This window comes from Mixophyes fleayi, chromosome 8 (assembly GCF_038048845.1).
Source record: "Mixophyes fleayi isolate aMixFle1 chromosome 8, aMixFle1.hap1, whole genome shotgun sequence".
NCBI classification, from domain to species: Eukaryota; Metazoa; Chordata; class Amphibia; order Anura; family Limnodynastidae; genus Mixophyes; species Mixophyes fleayi.
The window spans coordinates 104990679-105011098 of NC_134409.1; the positions used below are offsets into that span (position 1 = coordinate 104990679).

Here is a 20420-nt window from a genome sequence, read left to right on the forward strand (position 1 = left end):
GCACTGGTGTGCCTAAGAAGTCGGAAGTATCTAAAGACAGGCCCTCCACCAGTGCTCCAACTACTCAGTGAGTAAACATAAAGACACCACCAATAAAGAATTCACTGATAATTTAGACCCAGATGGCCTTCTCATGATTAAATCGATGCAGAATATGCTCTCTGTCTTTAAATCTGAAATACTGTCAGAACTGAGATCATCTATAAAGGAAATCCATCGTGAAGTTACTGAATTGGGCGGGCACACTAGCCACATTGAGAAAAAAATGGAAGAGTTGGTGGCCTCACACAACGATCTCATAACAGAGCATGAAAAGTTACAAGAAGAAGTACGCACATATCATGATAAATTTGCAGATACGGAAGACAGATCTAGACGTTACAATATCAGGATTAGAGGTATCCCAGACTCAGTCACTCCTCCTGAACTGCTCAATTATGTTACTGAGTTCTTCGCAAATTATTACCTGAAGCGACTGAAGAAGACCTGATGAAAGATCTCATCCACAGGCTCCCTAAGCCTAGATCGGCACCTGACAGCGTGCCTAAAGATACTCTTATGAGGATCCACTTATTTCAGGTTAAGGAGCTTATACTGAGAGCAGCCAGATTAGAGATCAATGCTGAACTCCTACAGAAACTGCAGATATATCAAGACTTTTCCTACGCCACGATAACTAAATGTAGATCTTTCAATGCCATAACTAAAGCTCTGAGAGATCAGGACATTGTGTATAGATGGGGATTCCCTGTTAAGCTACTTTTCAGGTGGAACAATGTCACACATGTCATTTCTTCAGTAACAGATGGGGAGACTTTATTGAAATCCTGGGATGTCCCGGTAGCTGAAACGACTTCATCCTGTAGACTACGTCTGGGTCAAGATTGGTCAAAATAAGCAGAGACAGGAGATTCGGTACCTCCTGGCATCAGGACAGTATACCTACATTTATACTGTTGCAGGTTACGGGACATTAGTTCTACAGGCACCAGCATAGACTTTAGACTGCTGTTTTGCAGGGAGTTATCTGGACTAGGCCAGTTTTTAGCGGAAGTAATGGTTATTTTCCTTTTGTTGGTCTCTTTTTCCTGGCTCTCATTTTTCTGTAGGTGCCGTGGAGAATGCGGAAAGACAAAGGTCTTCACGTTTGAATGAAAGATAGTCCACTGGATAGAAATTCTTGTTGTTCATTGTCGTTTGATGGTTAGGGTACAATCTATATAATGTGCCAAATCTTCACTGTTAGAATGGTTTATGCAAACATAATTGAAAAAACACTATGTATACTTAATATGGCTGAGCTTTCTGAATAGCTCATGTTTGTTCTTATATGGGTTGGTGGATGGGTGTGGGCCGGGGGATCCTGTAGAGGCCCAGACCACCCCTAGTTACTCATTTTGCTGTTTTTTTCCCCTTCCCTACCAGAAAATACTCTAACCCAATGTTTTGGATTATTTCAGTTTCTTTCTTCTTACTGTTCTTTCCCTTTCCCATCTCTCCTCCTATCTCTCTGATTTCCTGTCCATGGAACACCTTAATACACACAAACAATCCTCTATATTTTCACTCTCCCAGTTCCTACTTTAGTTGGCCGCTTTTCGAGATGACCCATGGGTTAACAAGTAACAGCCAGGTGTGTGTTCCTATAACTAGAGTTATTATTATAGATTAAAAAAGATTATAGATTAATTTTCTTACTCAAAACGCTAGGGGTTTAAACTCCCCAAATAAACGGAGACTAGCCCTAACATCACTCCATAAACTTAAAGCTGATGTAGTAGCACTAAAGAAAACACACTTTATGGCTGCAGCTCCCCCCCTACCCTACGAGATAAACAATATCCGACTTGCTTTACTGCCAATGGTCCTCTTAAACGCAATGGTGTGGCTATACTATTTAGTAATAGAGTTGCCTTTACACATAAAACTACTATAGCAGACATGGCGAGTAGATATTTGATTTTGATTGGGTTACTAGAATATAAACCAGTCGCCCTAATCTCATTGTACGCTCCAAACTCCAGGCAGATCCCCTTTCTGAAAGGTGCTTTTCAGGAAATTGAGAAACATAGAGAGGGTGGGCTCATTGTGATGGGGGACTTTAATATAGTTGCAGACCCGAAACTACATAGGTCATGCCCTTCTTTGGCTTCCTCTATTCCTGTGAATATTTCGTGCCCCTCTTTAGCTTTTACTAAACTAATGGCAGAATATGATCTCTATGATGTGTGGCACACCTCAGATCCCAATGGTAGGGACTACACATATTTTTCTCCCATCCATAATTCATATTCCTCCATAGATCTCATTATTACCGACAAGTGGACACTTCAGGCTACTAAATCGATTAAAACCTCCCCAATGACATGGTCTGACCATGCCCCAGTACTCTGGTCGTGGCAGAGCGATAAAACTTATGTACCCCCTAGGCCATGGCGCATGCCGGCAAAGCTTCTGACCCTGTTAGAAGCTAAATTGGATTTGAAAAATGCCACAGAGCAATACTGTCAATCTAATTCCCCAGATGACACAGATATTTTTAATTTTTGGTGCTCATTGAAAGCAGTTCTAAGGGGTATAGCGATCCAGACCGGGTCTAGGTTGAAAAGAGACAACGCTCATTTTCAAAACAAGTTAGAAGCAAAGCTGCAAACGTTACAATCTCAAAATAATGATCGTCCTTCTACGGAATTGAGAAAAGAGCTTATGCAGGTTAAAGGTCAGCTCCAGAAATTGCTAATGTCCAAAACTCAACTAGAATTGACAAGACTTTGTCAAAAAATTTATGTTGCAGGAAAGAGACGGGGAAGCTTTTGGCTCAAAAAATTTAGGGCCCAACGCGCTCAACTTAGAATCAAACATTTCATAGATGACACAACAAGGGAAGTTTCTAACCCTAGGGACATAGCCAACATGTTTGCACAATACTATGCCAAACTTTATAATTTGAAGGACGATTGTACTTTACACCAACCAAGTCTGTGGACATAGATGGTTTTTTAAGTAGCTTGCACCTTCCCACAATTGATCCAGAGATTGTAGACAACCTCTCTGCCCCTTGGTCCCGAGCTGAGATTCTAGCAGTCATTAAAAGTCGAACCTCACCCCGACCCGACTCCGTAAAATGTGGCCTGCTCAGTTGAAATTCTGTTGGAGACAGTGTGGTATTCCAGGGGACGTAATGCATGTCTTCTGGAATTGTACTCTCATACAGTCGTTTTGGGAACAAGTCTTTAAGCTAGCTAATATAGTTACTGCCCAGACTCTTATTCCTGCCCCTGAAGTCGTATTACAGCATATTTTTCCTCCGCAATTTGTACTTCATGCAAAATATGTGTTTTGTCATATTTTGATTTTCCGCAAGGGCTTCTATAGCACAAAGATGGAAATCCCCAATCCTACCTTCGATATAGAAGGTAGTGGCCAAAGTACAATATAGCTTTGAAATGGAGACTGTAGGTATGCTGTACACTACTTCTCCTTCATCCCCATTAATGAGATGGTTTAGCTGGCACAAGTATATTACAGAAGGTGAAGGAGTGCCCTCGGCTCAACCTAACTCTTTTCCGCCTCTCCATTCATCCTCGCTTAATGAATCTCCTCAGGGGTCTCCATAGCTCCCTTCAAGTGGTGGAATCATGGGTACTCCCTTCTTCCCTGTTCTGTTTGTGAATAAGTGACTTATAAGGTTTTTGACTATTCATATGGAGTGTATTACAGATAAGGTATTTTTTAGTTGTTGTGTTTCTCCCCACTATGTACCCCCCCTTTCTTTTTTTTGTACTTCCCTTCCACCCCCTTCTTTACTTTCTGTACCCCTTAAATTTTTCAAACTAATAAAAATACTATTGAAGTTAAAAATGTACCGACAACCAGCCTTTTTTTGACTGACGCATTTCTACATTATACCCGCATTTCATAAAACTGACAGCAGTAGCATTATCAAGAGCCATTACAAAGGTGCCTATGAGTAATTTAGAAGTGCCAGGAGGATGTCAGATTTTAACTAATATTTACATTATTTTCTTACTTATGGGAAATATTGTAAAATTTTCTGACAGTTTGGTTAGTGGTTGGTAACCTGGGTTATTATTAAAACATTGTTATAGTTGCAATTTTCATGGGGACCTAATTACAAGACATTTACAAATGTGCAATTCCAAAGTGCAAGTTCTCTTTTGTGATGTCACATGCAAATGCACCCATGTATTTAAGGGCAATGATGGCAGAGATGCAAACATTTGCACTATCCAATGGGAGGAGTTCAGCAGATCTGGGCGTTCCTTTCTGAGTACAGATTAGGCACATGAGCACCAACATAAAAAAACAAGATGTTGTATTGTAGAATAAGATCATTTTATTGAAATAATGGGTTTGTTTTCCATGAGGAAGTTCCTTATTTTGCAGTTTTTTTCTCCACACAGAAATACCTAACTTTTCCACCAACTTGGAGGAGCCCAGGGGCTGACTGGGCAGGGGGACAGGGGGCATCTGTCCCCCGGGCCGCATCCATAGTGGGTTACCTTGGGCTGGGTCACTGGGTTACCTGCGTTTTTTTATTTAAAATGTTCCTAATAGGCTGCTGAATCGAGTCTCATTACTCCAGGGCTAAAACTTGCCAGCCAGCTGGAAATTAAGGACTGTTTATGAACTTCTAGTGGGATGTATTTTGTACCTTGCAGTTTCACTTGTGCAGGAAAGCACATGCGACTTAATACCAAATGAAACTATATTGAGCAGTATATTAGAAGAAAAGGTGAAATGTTTAAATGAATAAAGGGGTGGTCCTAAAGTTTTTAGTAGGTTGGATTCGGAAGTAACGTTTCACTCTGTTGACACCATGTGCATTGTCTGGATCAGCAAACTCACAAAGTCAGCCCCAGATGGATAATCAGGTGTGTATCTTGAAATATGCCAAGTCTGACATGCTCAAACTCAGTACTCAAGAGCTACCAACAGTTCATGTTTTCCGACTTTGGTTAATCATGCACTGGTGAGTTAACCTATTTTTACAGGACAGTAAGTATCCCACCTACAGATTGTAAATCCTGTAAACATGACCTGTTGTAGCTCTTGAGGACTTGATTTGAGAACCTAAGCGCTAAGTGATCAAGCAGGCGGGCGCATACAGACATGTGCGGGTCAGAACTTGTTTAAGTTTGTAAAGGGCCCTTTATATGATAACAGGGGCAAATTAATGATGTTCAGTATGACACATGATCATAAGTTATTCTCCAGAGAATCCTATCTGTATATGTATGTGAATCTGTTTATCTAAGTGGGGACTTCCAACTTATTTACCTTTTCCTTTGGGAAACTAAAATTATCAACAGGTAGCAGTAGAACAGCATAGAATTTGGTAGGTGTGTCAAGCAAATAACTTTATAAAGCATCTATTTCCACCAAGCTACTCAATTCAAGGTGTACCCCTTTTATAGTAATTTAGAAGAAGACACACTGTCCATCTTAACACATTTGTCAAATATTTAGTTGTCTTGAACTATTCAAGGTGCACCTGTCATCTGGATGCTGGCAGACAATTTGGGAAACCCCTTTGTATATCTATGATGTCACTTGCTCTTAGTGACATCATGAACTACATTTTCATAAAAATTGGTTCAGCTCACAAAATGACTGCCTCTATTTTAACAAAAAAACTACAGCAGTTACATTATATCTTAATATATGTTACTGTATTATTACATTGAAAACATTTACACTTTTTTGCAATGATAGGACATTTTACTAGCACATTCTTAAATAAAAAATGTTGATACATATATCTGCATATGAGCGCAATCAATTGTGACACATGTTTTGTGTTTTAATTATCTAATTTTTGCATTTCCTGCAGTGCTAGAGAAACTTAATATTATTTTACGTTTAGACAACCTTATTCTAAAACTTGGGTGGAAGTTTTCTACTACTAATGTAAATTTTTATTCCTTTATAATTCTGTTTTTTTTTTATTTCTCAACTTTGATGGTCTTCATTGTAAGGTGGTTTTTGTAATGGTCTCCCTCCTTTTTGATTGGGTGTTTGTAGTACCAAATTAATGTTGATTGTATCGGTGTATTATTTGTTTTCTTGGGCTGTGACATTGTGGATCCAACCAACAAGTCTTGTAATACGACTGTATACTCCGTAATATTTGGGAATGGCACATCCAGCTCCCCAACTCACCAGTCCTGCTTGGAACCAGTGCCCTCCTGGTTCTTTGCATACAAGAGGACTACCAGAGTCTCCCTGAAATAAAATAAATCAGTATTGGTATCATAGCATTTTGTTGTAATCACAATAATATTTATTAAGTTCTTAATTACTGATAAACATATGTTTGTACAGCTAAAGAATGTAAGGAACCCCTCCAGCCAGTACATCAAAACCCGGAGTCTGCTCTGAAAGTCTGGTGTTCACTGGAGCCCCTAGTGGTGGGGACAGACTTGACTGCAGACAAACAGAGGGTCGTGAGATGTGCACTGACTGGGGAGAACCCAGGAATAGAGTGTAAAAGCAAACAGAAGAGTGAAATCCAGGCAGGGGTCGAGGGCCGGCATCAGACAACGTATCCAGAGAACAAGCCGAGGTCAGAGGTCACAGGCAATACAACAGGGTCCAGAAACAAGCCAGGGGTCATACACGGGAAATCAGAACTAGAATACAGCACAGGTGCAGAAAACAGGGAACAGGGAGCCTAGCTACACTGGGAGCTATAACTGGCAGTGAGGCTCTGTCCTCATTGCCTTAAGTAGTGAGAGGAACCAATAGGAGCAGAGTGCCAGCGAGACCCCTCCCTGCTGCACTAATCACCAGTAATAGTAATGTAGACTGTGGACCACATAAACTGATAATCATACCCTGTTCCTATATATCTAAACACATTCCAAGTGTAGACTGACTGGCTACACTAACGACACTAGTCAAAATGTTATATTTTTCTGCGCGCATGCGCCCGGCTGTAGGACCGCTGGCTGGGCGCTGCGGCAGGGGAGGCTGAGCGTCACGGTTGTTGCCCAGGCAACCGGGACGTAGATGGCGGAAGTGACGTCCTGGTCGTCATGGAGACGGCCGGGACGCCCGCAAGTGAGCCGCGGCGGCCCATCGGGGAGTCGCGACTCATAACAAAGAGCACATCTTGTTCTATATATACTTCCCTTGTTTCCTGTTGGGTGCAAAGTGCTGTAAAACATTTATAAGTGTCTTTTCTCCCTAATCCTACTAATTTACATGTGTAATAAGGCTGAATTGTAGCAAATCAATCTTTTGAGTTAAAGATTTCCAGCTGCAAAACTTCTGGGAAACCCAAGCGGTAGTGTGGATGGCATGACTACTATGGATACATATTCAAGGACTAGGTGCTATGTTGAAATATAATAGAAATTTGGGGGGCTTGGGAACAGGGAATAGCAATAAAGGATTACTGTAAAAAGCCTTAAATAAGGCGTATGCCCATGTTAAATAATACTAACCTGGCATGCATCTTTAGATCCATCGGGATAACCCGCGCAGAACATTCTTGGAGAAATTTGATAGTGGTAAAGTTCAGAGCAGGTTTCATCAGCAATTAACTTAACATCAATCTTCTGGAGAATGTCACTGGTGGGTCCTAAAAGTCACAATTCAGATTATTATAAAAGTGCAGATAGTTGCTGTAATGATTTGAAAACTGTACACATTGTTTCCCCAAAATAACTATCAAAATACAAATCTCTGCTAAGATCTGAGAGCCTGGTTACCATAAAATACACGTAAGTCATAGGCCATCACACAAAACAGGTTTACCATCAACATTAATTTGAATGGTATTTTGGGTATATAGGTGATCTCTATGTAGACTGATGTAGACTTACCAGGTACAGTGGTCTCCAACTCTGTGTTCTATTATTGCTAAGAGCACAAGGTAAGTATATTTTGTCTGGCACAATTGCAAGACAGGTTACTTTGGTTTTATTTGCCATCGTAGGGACAGCTTGGGGGCACTTACCATCCTCTCTCACTGCCCCCCAGCCTGTCACCCAACACATGGAACCAGTGGGGAAATGGTGGGTGCTGGCAGGTAGACAGATAGGTTGCACATGTTGAGAAGTGAGCGGGACAGGATGGTCCACTTGAACAAGTGCTACATCATAGTCATGGGAATCCTCATCATGGTATGGGTGGAGAATTAACTGTGTGACTTTAAAGGCCATCTCCTTCTGACTACTTCGACTTAGCTGTACCTTCCCAAGGATCACTGTCCAGACCTCAGGAGTAGAGAGGCTGCAATGTGGAGACAATGGAAACAGGTGGAGAGTATTAAAATAAAGGCATTCTGTAGTGCTGTGCAGAGATTATTTGTCATTTACATCAGTCCCTTCCCCATTAAAGCTTACAGTCTAAATTCCCTAACACACACACACACACACACACACACACACGCACACACTAGTGTTAATTTTTGTTAGCAGCCTATTAACCTACAAGTATGTATTTGGAGTGTAGGAGCAAACCGGAGCACCTAGAGGAAAGACACGCAAACATGGAGAGAACATACAAACTCCACACAGATAAGGCCATGTTCAGGAATAGAACTCATGACCCCAGTGATGTGAGGCAATGGTGCTAACCACTTAGTAGTCATGTTGCCCCATAGTAGAGGATCTTTACAAATATCTGTAATCTATGACATGAACAGCTCGCAATCAAACAATCAAGGAAGTCTTTTGTTCCATCCTAAATTTGCCTGTCTTGGTCTTTGAGCTTGCGCTGGAGCATAGCGTCCTGCAAACCCTCCAAAAAGATAGCAACCCCTGAGGGATGGGGTTGTACATGTCCACCATTATGCATTTCCACCACCAAGGTAAAGAAACACTCTTACTAGCTCTTCACCCAACCAGATCAAGTTAGGTAGAAGCTGTCAATTCTATCTGGATCTTGCTCCTTCCACCATAGCATAACTGTAGGCATTGTAACCGCTTATCAACCACCAACGTAAACAGTGTCCAGGATCACTGGGTGTTTCCTTTCTGGCTGACTCAGAGTAATGGGCTGAAGTACTTCTACTGTACCTTCTGACACCAGTAGTCCTCAAACTCCTGCTTCATTGTGGTGGACCGTTAGAACACCTTTGCCTGAAGTCTACCAGCCCTAACTAACTCTACCTAATCCTGGGGATGATTCCTACATCAAACCAGTCTTTATTTAAGCATCACAACTTAATGACTCCTTTTCCTGGAAAGACAATAGCACTCACTACAGACTTATGTTCTAACATGTTTGTGTGTTTTTGTTCAGGGCATAACCTGGACTACCTCTATTTCTACAGCTTTGTTTTTGTTGTTAGTGATACATTCTGCATCTTTGTCTGTCATATATGTATTCAAAAGATGCAGCTCTCATTACATTCTCTAATTATCTCCCCACCTGCTCCTGTTTCTCTTCCCCTTTCCACTTTCCTCTTTCTCATCAGAAATTTAACATATGTAAACTGTAAAAGACGTACAGTCAAGTCCATAAATATTGGGACATCGACACAATTCTCATATTATGGGCTCTATACACCACCACAATGGATTTGAAATGAAACTAACAAGATGTGCTTTAACTGCAGACTTTCAGCTTTAATTTGAGGGTATTTACATCCAAATCAGGTGAACAGTGTAGGAATTACAATAGTTTCTATATGTGCCTCCCACTTTTTAAGGGACCAAAAGTAATGGGACAAACTAAACAATCCTACATCAAACTTTCACTTTTTAATACTTTGTTGCAAATCCTTTGCAGTCAATTACAGCCTGAAGTCTGGAAAGCATAGACATCACCAGACGCTGGGTTTCATCCTGGTGATGCTCTGCCAGGCCTCTACTGCAAATGTCTTCAGTTCCTGCTTGCTCTTGGGGCATTTTCCCTTCAGTTTTGTCTTCATCAAGTGAAATGCATGCATGCTAAACAGTGATGATGATGATCATGCACTCATCTGTTAGGTGACCATTTTTTATTTGTATAGAGTGTATTGAAATGTACACCAGATATTTGTTCATTTATCTTGATCTCAGATCTACCCATTGCTTCTTTTCCCCCTTCTACTTGCTCTCTTGTCATTTCTCCCTGTACATGTCCCTGTTCTTCCCCCTTCCTTCCCTTGCTGCTTTTCTTCCTCCTCTTTCTCCCTCTTATTACTATTGTCGTTGTCTCCTTTCACTGTCTCACTATTCCTAAAACTTCCCCTCCTTTATATAAATTAAGGATGCATCATACAATTTAGTCCTCAAACTATTCTGGCCTATTCTGGCCTTCTGTGCCATCCAGTGCCCCTTTACTATTTACCTACCCAGTACATGTTAAATGTATGGTAAATATTTATTTCACGAGTCTTAATAGCCTAGCCAAATGAAAGTTTGCTTGCCAAGAATAAGCAAAACTCAAGCCAATATAGTGTTTTTATAGGAGACTCACTACACCCAAGAAAATGAGCATAAATATTGGCATGCCCAAGAGTCTCAACAGTAACTAGCTACAAATTCCACCAAACACAGAGAAGTGGCTATGTGCACAGAGGATGAAATTTGATTTGCTTCCATCCCAGAAAGACTAGCATTAGTTTATACATGAATTACTAGAATCTCTAAATTTTACAAAGATTTTTTTATTTGGATACATACAGACAAGATTATTTGCTTGTACCTGGTGACTTTCATACTTAAGAAGATGCTGCTGTGGACATATCCCACTCTACTAAATCTCCTACCCTCAATGGTCCCAAAGCTGTATGCAAGCTTGCCAAAGCTGACACTCTACTTAACTCTTGGGGGACCTCCACCAACTACCAAATACACCTCTACATTACTGCAAGATCTCCCACCAGATCATAAAGCTTCGGCTAGCTGAGCCTTGGCTATATTAGCTTATAACAGCTCTTTTTTAGTCTCTGGCAGCAGAGATTAGTTGCAGGACAGTGAACTAGTTTCTAGCAGCCTGTCTTATTGGCTGATAGTGTTATGTTCTCTACCCTCCACTGAACTCCAATTGGCTGCTTGAGTTCAGAGAAGAGGAGATAACGTTGCTTATCAGCCAGTAGACTGGTTCAATGACCCAGCGGAAGTACTCTGAAATGCAGGCCTTTCTGTTGGCTGAGGATTCCAACCAAATAAAGGATACCTGTTCTACTGTACACTGGCTATCAACAGTGGCGCACGCAGGGGGTTCCCCAGAAACCCCTCCCCTCCGGGAACCAATGGTACTCCACAGCAGCCGCGGCGCTGTCAAAGAAGCGTCCGCGGCAGTGCTGTATTGTAGTATAATACAGCACTGCCGCGAATGCTTCTTGACAGCGCCGCGGCTGCTGTAGAATTCAGACTCGCTGAAATGGAGCTGCTCAGAGGAGATGCGCAGCAGCTCTCTCTCGCTCTATTATTTTTTTTCCCGGGGGGGGGCAGAAACCCCCCCTTCTAAATCCTGCGTTCGCCTCTGATCAAGGAGTGACCTATACAGTATTTTATATTGGTAACTCAGGAAATGGATTTATTGTCTTCTGGTCACTAGTGAGCATACTCTGCTGTACACTAGGTTTACCAGGGAATGGGCTATGTTGTATATTGGGCCACCAAGGAATGAGCCTTTTGTTAAATGGTCTAACAGGGAATGTGCTTTTTGTACACTGGGTCACCAGGGAATTGGCTCTGTTGTACACATTGCCACCAAATAATTGGCTCTGTATTGTATATTATACATAGGGCTATGAACTCTGTATTGTGTAAGACACAAGGCAGGGAGCTCAGCATTTTACATTAGACATCAGAGAATGGGGCTAAATTGCAAACTAGTCCTTGGAGAAAGTGGGGAGAGGTGGCATTTTGCACAAGGTTTTCCTTTCCAGCTTCAAAGCACTAACCTTAGGTGCACCTCCTTACATATAAATCAGTTTCAAAAGTGAAACATTTTTATAATTTAATACAGGGGCACAGCTTAATCTCTAGTGTACACTATGAGCCAGACATCTCTAACCTGCCTATACCTTATTCAATCCCCAGGGTTTAATGCAACTTTGTACTATATATTGGGAAATGGAAACTACATATGAGTAGGCCTTCCAACATTCCATTTTTTCAATTTTGCACCTTGCCAGGAACAGTACCTGGTAGAGATGTGCACTGATCCCATGTTTTGGTTTTGGATGTGGTTTTGCTTCTGGATTTAATAAAAAATTGAGAAAAATAGGTAAAATGATGTGATTTTGATCTGTTTTTGAGCTGTTGCTCCTATATTACTATTTATAACATTAACATTAATTTCCAGTCATTTCCAGTCTATTTTCTAATGATCTCTTCACAACTTTCCACATTTTCACCAATTTTGGCCAAAGTTTGCAGCGAGCTGGCTGGATAAAATTAGTGACAGAGTAGTGGCAAAAATACATGGCAGTTTAATAATCATTTCTCATGTCTTAACAAACAAATTTTATATTTTTTGGAGGGGTTGTGCTGCTCAGAGTTTGAAAAAAGAACACCCTGCTGAACACCCTGTTTTTTGCCCACTTAATTGCCTTGACAAAATTTGCTACAAGTATAACAGCAAAAACACTTTAGATTTTAGAAGAAAGAATTATATTGTTTTTTTTTTTTTTTGGGGGGGGGGGGGGTGGCCGCTGCTCACATTCAACCACAACACTCTGTTTTTTGCACACTTAATAAAGGTGTCACTGACTACTCCTAACAAAATTACTTTGAAAAAGAGAAAAAAGTTTAGATTATAGAAGAAAGATAAATATTGTTTTTGGGGAGGTCCTGCTACACTGCTGCTCCCACTCACAACACAACAACCATTTTTTGCACACATAATAAAGAGTCCGCTCAGATTTTCTCTCACCAAATATAAAATTACTTTGACTAGAAAAGCGAAAAGATTTTAAAATAAATAATATTTTTTTTGGTGGATGCAGCTCACAGTTAAATCCGATCCTTGCCTGCTTCATAAAGATGCCACTAAAACTGACCCTCACAAGATTGGTTCTTTCACTAGAAAAACTTTGGATTTTAAATGAAATAAATCTAATACTTTTTTGGGGTGTGCTGCTCAGTCCTACAGCAACAGCAGCCTATTATACTCCACTAAATAGAATTAAAAAAACTATACTAGTTCCGAATAATGCCCCACTAAATAGAAATACTAGTTCAGAAAGATGTTCATATAATATACAGTATATAGTACATTATATATTATTCTAGCTGACTGATCGCTACAAAGATAAACTGCATTAAAAATAATCACAGCTATCAGTAAAATTCCCCATTTCACCCTGTCTAATGCTATATTAGGAGCACAACCTGCAAGCCCCCTTCCGCCCTACACGCTGTCTGTTCTAAAATGACAGATGAGCATATATATATATATATATATATATATATATGTAAGATATCAATCCAAAACTTAAGATTTTTAATTTTTGCTTCCCTGGGAATGATGTTTTATCTCTTTTTCAGAGACGATTTTGGCACGAAAAATTGAGTTGTGATTTGTTTATACTCGGATCCACAAATCTCTGATCTGTCGGATTTCTCCGAATCCAAACCTCTCATTTCTAGAACCTGGTAATGTCTGCACCCCAACTTGATTGTCCACCATTTTCGCATGCAGAAATAATGTCTTAAATAAGCAAAAGAGTATTTTACTCTCTTCACCACTTGTATTACCTTTCTGGAGTAAAGCAGTGTGCTGCAGTCAGGATCCACCTATCTGCCACTAAAGTGCCTCCACAAATATGTGACCCCCGCACCTGTAGACTGGCCTGCCACGGCCACTCCCCCTCTTGTGCCTGAGTTCCTCCAGCAAGACGACTTTCAAGGGCTTGCACACCACAGCCTGTGGGGGGAATAAGGAGGTGAACTTCCCATTGGACAAATGAATGAAGTTGTCATCTCTCATCTCTAACACTGTCTGTCTGTCACCATCTAATATTTGAACACTCTGTTGTTGCACATTTATACCTTAAGTTTTGAGCCCTTTTGTGTGTTCCACACTCAGAAAGACTTTTGGATATAAATTAGCATAAATACACAGAAAAGGATGTATAATAAAGTCTAGTTACATGTGTATGTTGAGTGAGACAGACCTTAAGATGAATCCAATTAAAAAAACAGCAATATTTAAGAAAGGCATAGATTGGGCGTACAAGTGTCTCTACCTATGCTAAATATAAGCATTCAGCTTGACAGTGTTAGTAGTAAATGTTAAAGTTCCATTACCCTACACAAGAGAAAATAGTGTTAATATTTGTTAATGTTACTAATAAATGTGAAAGTCAAATTTTCTATATAAAATGTAATGCAAAACTCACATTTATTGTTTACTGCTTTAAAAATCCAATGTAAATCTTTCCTACACTAGTCCAAATGGAAATGACAATTAAATAAACAGCAATGGCATCATATAATATAGTATCACCGCTAATTAATTAAGTACTATCACCTGGAGAGGTCACTATACAAGAAGCAAGTCAGAAGTGGATAGAATAGCTATTGTCATTATCCTCCTCCTCATCATCATCATCATCATCATGTCCAGTCCGGCTCAAGCACATTTTAACATATGTTGATACTCTAAGGGCTTTTAATTGCGAGTCTCAAATGCGAACGGCAAATTTAAGACACAGTAGAGTTTACAGTTTGAATTTAAAAAAACGTTAAAATATTTTTTTTATGTAAATAGTGCTTAAAGATGAAAATATTTAAAAACATCAATTTTATCGCAAACTTCAAATGCCTTCAGCGAACTGAAAACATTTTTGCACAAATTGGAATCAGGGTCCAATGGCGTTTGTACCGTGAACATGTTCATGGCCATGAAACTGGTGAAATTACTGCTTCACCGGCCACACACATGAGAGACCGGTTCACCCAGATTGGGCTTTCAGTTCCACTTGTTAAAAAAATGAATAAATAAAAATATAGTTAAAGATGGATTAAAAATATTTTTGGAAAAAAATTAAAACACTTTTCATCATTGAAAAAATGCTTTATTCAAATAATAAAGCATTTTTTCAGTGATTTTTTTTCTATTATCGTTATTCTGCTATGACGATAACAGTACAAGTACGTATTCCACATCAATGCTTGTTAATCAGGCAAAGCATGGGGAAGCTATCACCGGCAAAACCCAGTGAATCTATTGCTGGCAGACGTTACCGCCAGTGATAGCAGCGCTATCGTTGTCAGCATCCCCTTACTATATAGGGCGAAACCCTACTGACAACGAAAACATCACTTTGAAAAATATGTCCCTTAGTCTTTTGATCTTATGATATTCTTAAATAAAGTCCAATTGAAAAGCAGGATAGTGACTTCTCTATTGGAATTCAGGTGAGATTGAGCCTATTTTATAAAATAGCTTTATATTATATTGTTCTGTTATTGTTCTGATCTACTAATCCTATTTTTTTTTTTACCATAATGTTCTATATTTCATCCTTCTCACTATACAATAGTACTGTATGTTTTTTTCTTGGCAGTATAATAATTATTTTATTATATTTTTCAGCTCCACAGTTTCCTATCAAGCTATTCCCACCTCTGTCTTACTTCTCAGCTCGTTCCAAGCCCTCCTTTTGTCCCCTTGTCAATAAGCAATCCAGCCACTCCTCAGCAGCGTTCTGTCATTGTGTCATTCTCCAATACCATCTTTGTTGCATCTAATGAGGTTTATCATTTGGGAGGGTGGGAATCTAGTTCAGATCTCACCGCAGTTCTTTTCATCGGAGCCGTCCGCACAGTCAGTAATGGAGTCACATTCTGGGTTTATCTTCTTCACGCAGCTCCCATCTGCACATTTATAGTTGAAGGCACCACAGGGAACAGCTATGTGAGCAGTCAAAAGAAAACTAAATGTTAAAGTGTCATTTTTAACTCAAGCCCACTAACATAGTCAGAGTGATTGTGTTTAAACAGCAGGTAGAATTTAATGGCTGGAAGTACATTGGAGCCAGGTCACCAACCCTGCATGACTGCCCTTCAAATCTCTGGGGCTTATTCTTGTGTCAGTCTGTGCAGTGTTTACTATGCCTTAACTAAGCGCATTCTGTAAATTGTCATCAGAGCCATATCACCTATAGAATAAGGAAATGTGACCCCATCTAATCAGTTATCACCCATTTGAAAGCCAAGGACAAAGTGACCAAGAGACCATTTCCCGAACAAGGTGACTATTTCCCCGGACAAGGTTGGATGTAGAACCTTTGTTTCATATAGAGCTGTGTTTGATACTACACAGTTTTACAGACACATCGCTACAGTCCGCTATTGGCGGACCTTGCCCCTTCCACTGTCTATGGCTTCCTTCCAGCCTCGATTCTTCTGCTCAAATCAAGACCACCCCCCTGTCACATGCAGCCCGATTCTCACTAAAGTAGTCATACATTTGGACAGGTCACTGGCTCCCAGAAGATCAGCAAAGCTATCTCCAGCCATCTACTGATTTACTCTGTGCTGCCCTGAACACTCCATTCATCTGATTGGTTGTTCTATCTCCGCCCACTTTATAACAAGATATCCCAGAGAAGCAAATGAATGTTAAATACCAGACCCTCATCAAATGCACCTTACAATTACACTAATGCTTGAAACTTTAGAAAATAATAGTATTTGAATTATTCATTGGTTTATTCCATGAAAGGTAAACAGAAAATGTAATGTAACTGTTATTGGATTGCAGGATACACACCGCAGTTTGAAATGAGATTATGAAGCAGGAAAATAAAGTTATAACATGAAAAATTGTGAAATGAATGTGCTAAGGTTATTAGGGGTAGTTCCAGCTGGCCCTAAAACTACAGAAGGCACACTGACGTATTTCATATAGCAAAAAGACAAGGGGCAAGTGTCTCTATATTGTGTGTATTTATTATTTGATCCCAACCACAAAAATAAACTAGATATATAATAAGTAATATTTATAATAACAATAATAAAACTAGAGATGCTCACTGACCCCCGTGAACCGGTTTTGGATCTCGGTTAGCTTCCTTTATGTGTTTTGGTTTTGGTTTTGGATTTTTTAGGAAAAATTCTAAAATATGCTAAAATCACATATTTTTGCTCTTTTTTTGTTCCTACACTATTATTAACCTCAATAACACTAATTTCAAGCAATTTGCAGTCAATTTTGACCACCTCACAGATCTCAATATTATTTACATACACTTTTGGACAAATACTGCAGCGACCTGGCTGGATGGTAAGCAACAGAGCAATGACACAAACACACAGCAGTTCCTACCACATCTAGGACACATTGACACACAGCAGTGGCAGAAAAGAAAAAAATGGGGTTCCACCCACCCTCCCAACCCCCCTCTATATTGGATTTTAAAAAGGAATTCAAAACTCGCGAGATCCGATGATGTAACAATGACGTTTTGCCTTGTTTTCGATTCCGAGGGTGCACGAGAGTACCGAGCCAAGCTGGCTTGGTACTCTCGTGCACCCTCAGATTTGGGTGTGTTCGGTTCTTGAGGAACCGAGCCTGAGCATCTCTAAATATATCTGAGACTGGAGGACTAAAAATGATCAGTATTGCTGCTAATTTGTAACGTGTCCCATGTCACTCATTCAGTGTTTTAGGCAACCCCTAACCATTGACACCCTAGGAAACCTCCTAGGTTCACCTAGTGATCATGCTGGCTCTGCTAGTGAGAGTAGTATAGGTAGGAGTGGGATTTTAGAGAGCATTTAATGATTGCAAGGCTGTGATAGAGTCTGATCGGACATGGTAGAGAATATCACAAGTAAGTAGAGGCCAGAGAGGGAGAAGTCTAGTAGGCGGGAGTTAGAGGTGGATCTCAGAGGCTGATCTAAGAGGACGTGATATTTTAAGATGAGGTTTGAAATGTATGAAAGGTGGTATTAAGAGGAAGAGGAAATACAATAGAAAAGTCACCTTTTTGGCACTGCTCCTCATCTGTGCTGTTTACACAGTCCTTCTTACCATCACAGATCTGTGTGGCAGGAATGCACTGGCCTCCAGGGCACTGGAACTCAGCAGGGCACACTACAGTAAACAAATAAAAAGTCATATATTACACACAGATGATAATGTTAATGTACAAAGTGTGCAAGTTGTGGGTAAAATAACTCTGGTTAACATAAACACAGTGTTTGCAAATAAGTGCTGCATGAATTGGGGCAGTTCTACTCACCACAGTTTCTCTCATCCAACCCATTGCGGCAGTCCTTAACTCCGTCACATAATGGAACGCACATACCATCTTGTATGCATAGAAACTCCCCGGGACAGGCTGCAGAGAGATACAGGTACACAAACTGTGGACACTTGTAGAGGCCGTGACAAAGGAAACAGTATCTTAAAAAATTGTTCATGTATGTGATTATTATAACTTAGTGGTCATTAATGCAACTCACGGTCTGATCGATTGTAGAGGCTGTAGGAGGCTTGTATCCCCGGTCCAGTCAGTGCTCGGATACAAGAAAAGGTTGCAGTGATGGTATCTGAGATGCCTTCAATTCTCTCAGTGTAAGGTCTAAGCACCCGTAACCCACACATCCTGGAGGAAGCAATGAGAGGAAGGTTAAAAACAAAACGGTATAGCTGCTGTAGTTTTACTTGCAGCAACATTTCTGCTGAATAGATGATATTGCTGGACCAAGTTGTTGTGAATCGTTTTTACGATTACCACCATAACGACAATTAAAAGCCGAATCTGTAAAAAAAACGATTTCAAGAAAAGTAAACTTACCTGCATACCGGCTTTGGAGATGTCCGATCGGGGCAGGACGCTGACCTGAAGTGACTCTGACTACTGAGGTGTCCGTCACTCCACTTTAATGTCATTGCGACTTCTATCCCTTTTAATTTAAAGCAGCAATGTCTGGTTAAGTGTTTAAACACTTAGGGGGGTATTCAATTGTTCGGCTTGACGGCCGAAAAACTCGCGCTCTAAAACTATTACCGTTAATATGGTAAAATTGCGCTCAAAAACCGTTCATACGGTAATTTACTCGCTGAATTTCAGCCCGCAGCGAGTAATTACCGTATCAACGGTAATAGTTTCAGAGCGCGAGTTTTTCGGCCGTCAAGCCGAACAATTGAATACCCCCCTTAACCTGCGGAGTTTGACACTGCCGCTTTAAATTAAAAGGGATAGAAGTTGCAATGATGTTAAAGTCTACTGACGGACACCTCAGTAGTTGGAGTCACTTGAGGTCAGCGTCCTGCGCCGATCGGACATCTCCAACATCGGTATGCAGGTAAGTCTGCTTCTCTTTAAATAGTTTTTTTTACAGATTTGGCTTTTAATTGGAGGAGTCCTTGGTGTCGGAATATTCACTATCGATCACCCGTACCCAACCCGTTTTGAATATAGAAGTACTCTTAAATGCACATGTGCACATTTTTAATTCAATCTTGGGGGTCTATTTATGACCCCAGTGCGGTACGCTCAATATGTACCGCCGCAAATCGCAGCAGTACATAAAGAAGCACGGCTGCAAATTACTATGCCGGGGCTGCTCTGGGAACCCCAACTTCACCCCCCTCCTCAACTAAATGTTTTCCCTCTTTACTGATTTTGGCTCTTCACCGCTACTTATAGCATGCATGCAGAAGAACCTGGATCTTTCCTGATCAACTCAAGCACCTAGATATTGACTGTCCAACCCAGGTTTTTTCAACACAAACATACCAGTTCTAGGTTTTCTGAACACAAAAATGCCTAGCTCTTGCTGGATCCAATATTTGAAATGCCAGCATCTAAGTGAATCTAGGTGTTCTGAAATCAAAAGTTCCCCGACATTTCTAGCTCAGCGTATTTTGCATTCAAACAAACTTGGTCCTGCTAAATTCAGGTTTTTGAGGTCAGAAACACCTAGAGCTGCACACGTATTCTTTCTGAAAACATTGATTTAATAGATTGAGAGTAGTTTATATTAAAAGTACTTTGTTCTGGCTTTCCCACATTATTATTTCGTTTATTTTCTGATTTTGAGCGGATCGTACGCAAAAAATCACTCTGCGCATGCCCAGAACCAGAACACACGCCAGTAAACACAGCCATGCTCCGTCTTCATCTGCATAAGACACTTGCTGCAGCCAGGGGCGGATCTAGAAAACTACTCTACCCGGGGCGATTTAGGGGGGGGGGGATTTAGGCCCCGCCCCTTTCTAACAGTTTAGGCTGCCGACGGCTGCACAGTATGTGCAGGTCCGTCCAGCCAGGGACAGTGTGCTGCCCGGCTGCTCTGATTGTGTTTTAAACACAATCAGAGCAGCCGGGCAGAACACTGTCCCTGCCTGTCACGGCTGGACGGACCTGCACATACTGTGCAGCCGTCGGCAGCAAGTGTCTGCTAGGGGGGGCGATCGCCCCGATCGCCCCCCCCCCCCCCCCTGGATCCGCCACTGGCTGCAGCCTATGATTTCAGGGAGGCAACGGGGCA

At 40.8% G+C, this 20420-nt stretch overlaps 1 protein-coding gene across 2 annotated transcripts in view; it reads right to left on the minus strand.

Annotated features, from left to right (window-relative positions):
• Nucleotides 1–4334: 4334 nt before the first annotated feature.
• Nucleotides 4335–20420, minus strand: part of TMPRSS6 (transmembrane serine protease 6) — a 99417-nt gene continuing 83331 nt past the window's right edge. For both annotated transcript variants that reach the window (XM_075183061.1, XM_075183060.1), the window contains 8 exons: nt 18387–18529; nt 18164–18262; nt 17905–18015; nt 15711–15827; nt 13668–13836; nt 7985–8259; nt 7470–7606; nt 4335–6246 (listed from right to left, as the gene is read on the minus strand). In XM_075183061.1, coding sequence (XP_075039162.1) covers nt 6076–6246; nt 7470–7606; nt 7985–8259; nt 13668–13836; nt 15711–15827; nt 17905–18015; nt 18164–18262; nt 18387–18529 — 1222 coding nt within the window. In that variant the 3' untranslated portion in view covers nt 4335–6075. The remainder of the gene's footprint in view (nt 6247–7469; nt 7607–7984; nt 8260–13667; nt 13837–15710; nt 15828–17904; nt 18016–18163; nt 18263–18386; nt 18530–20420) is intronic.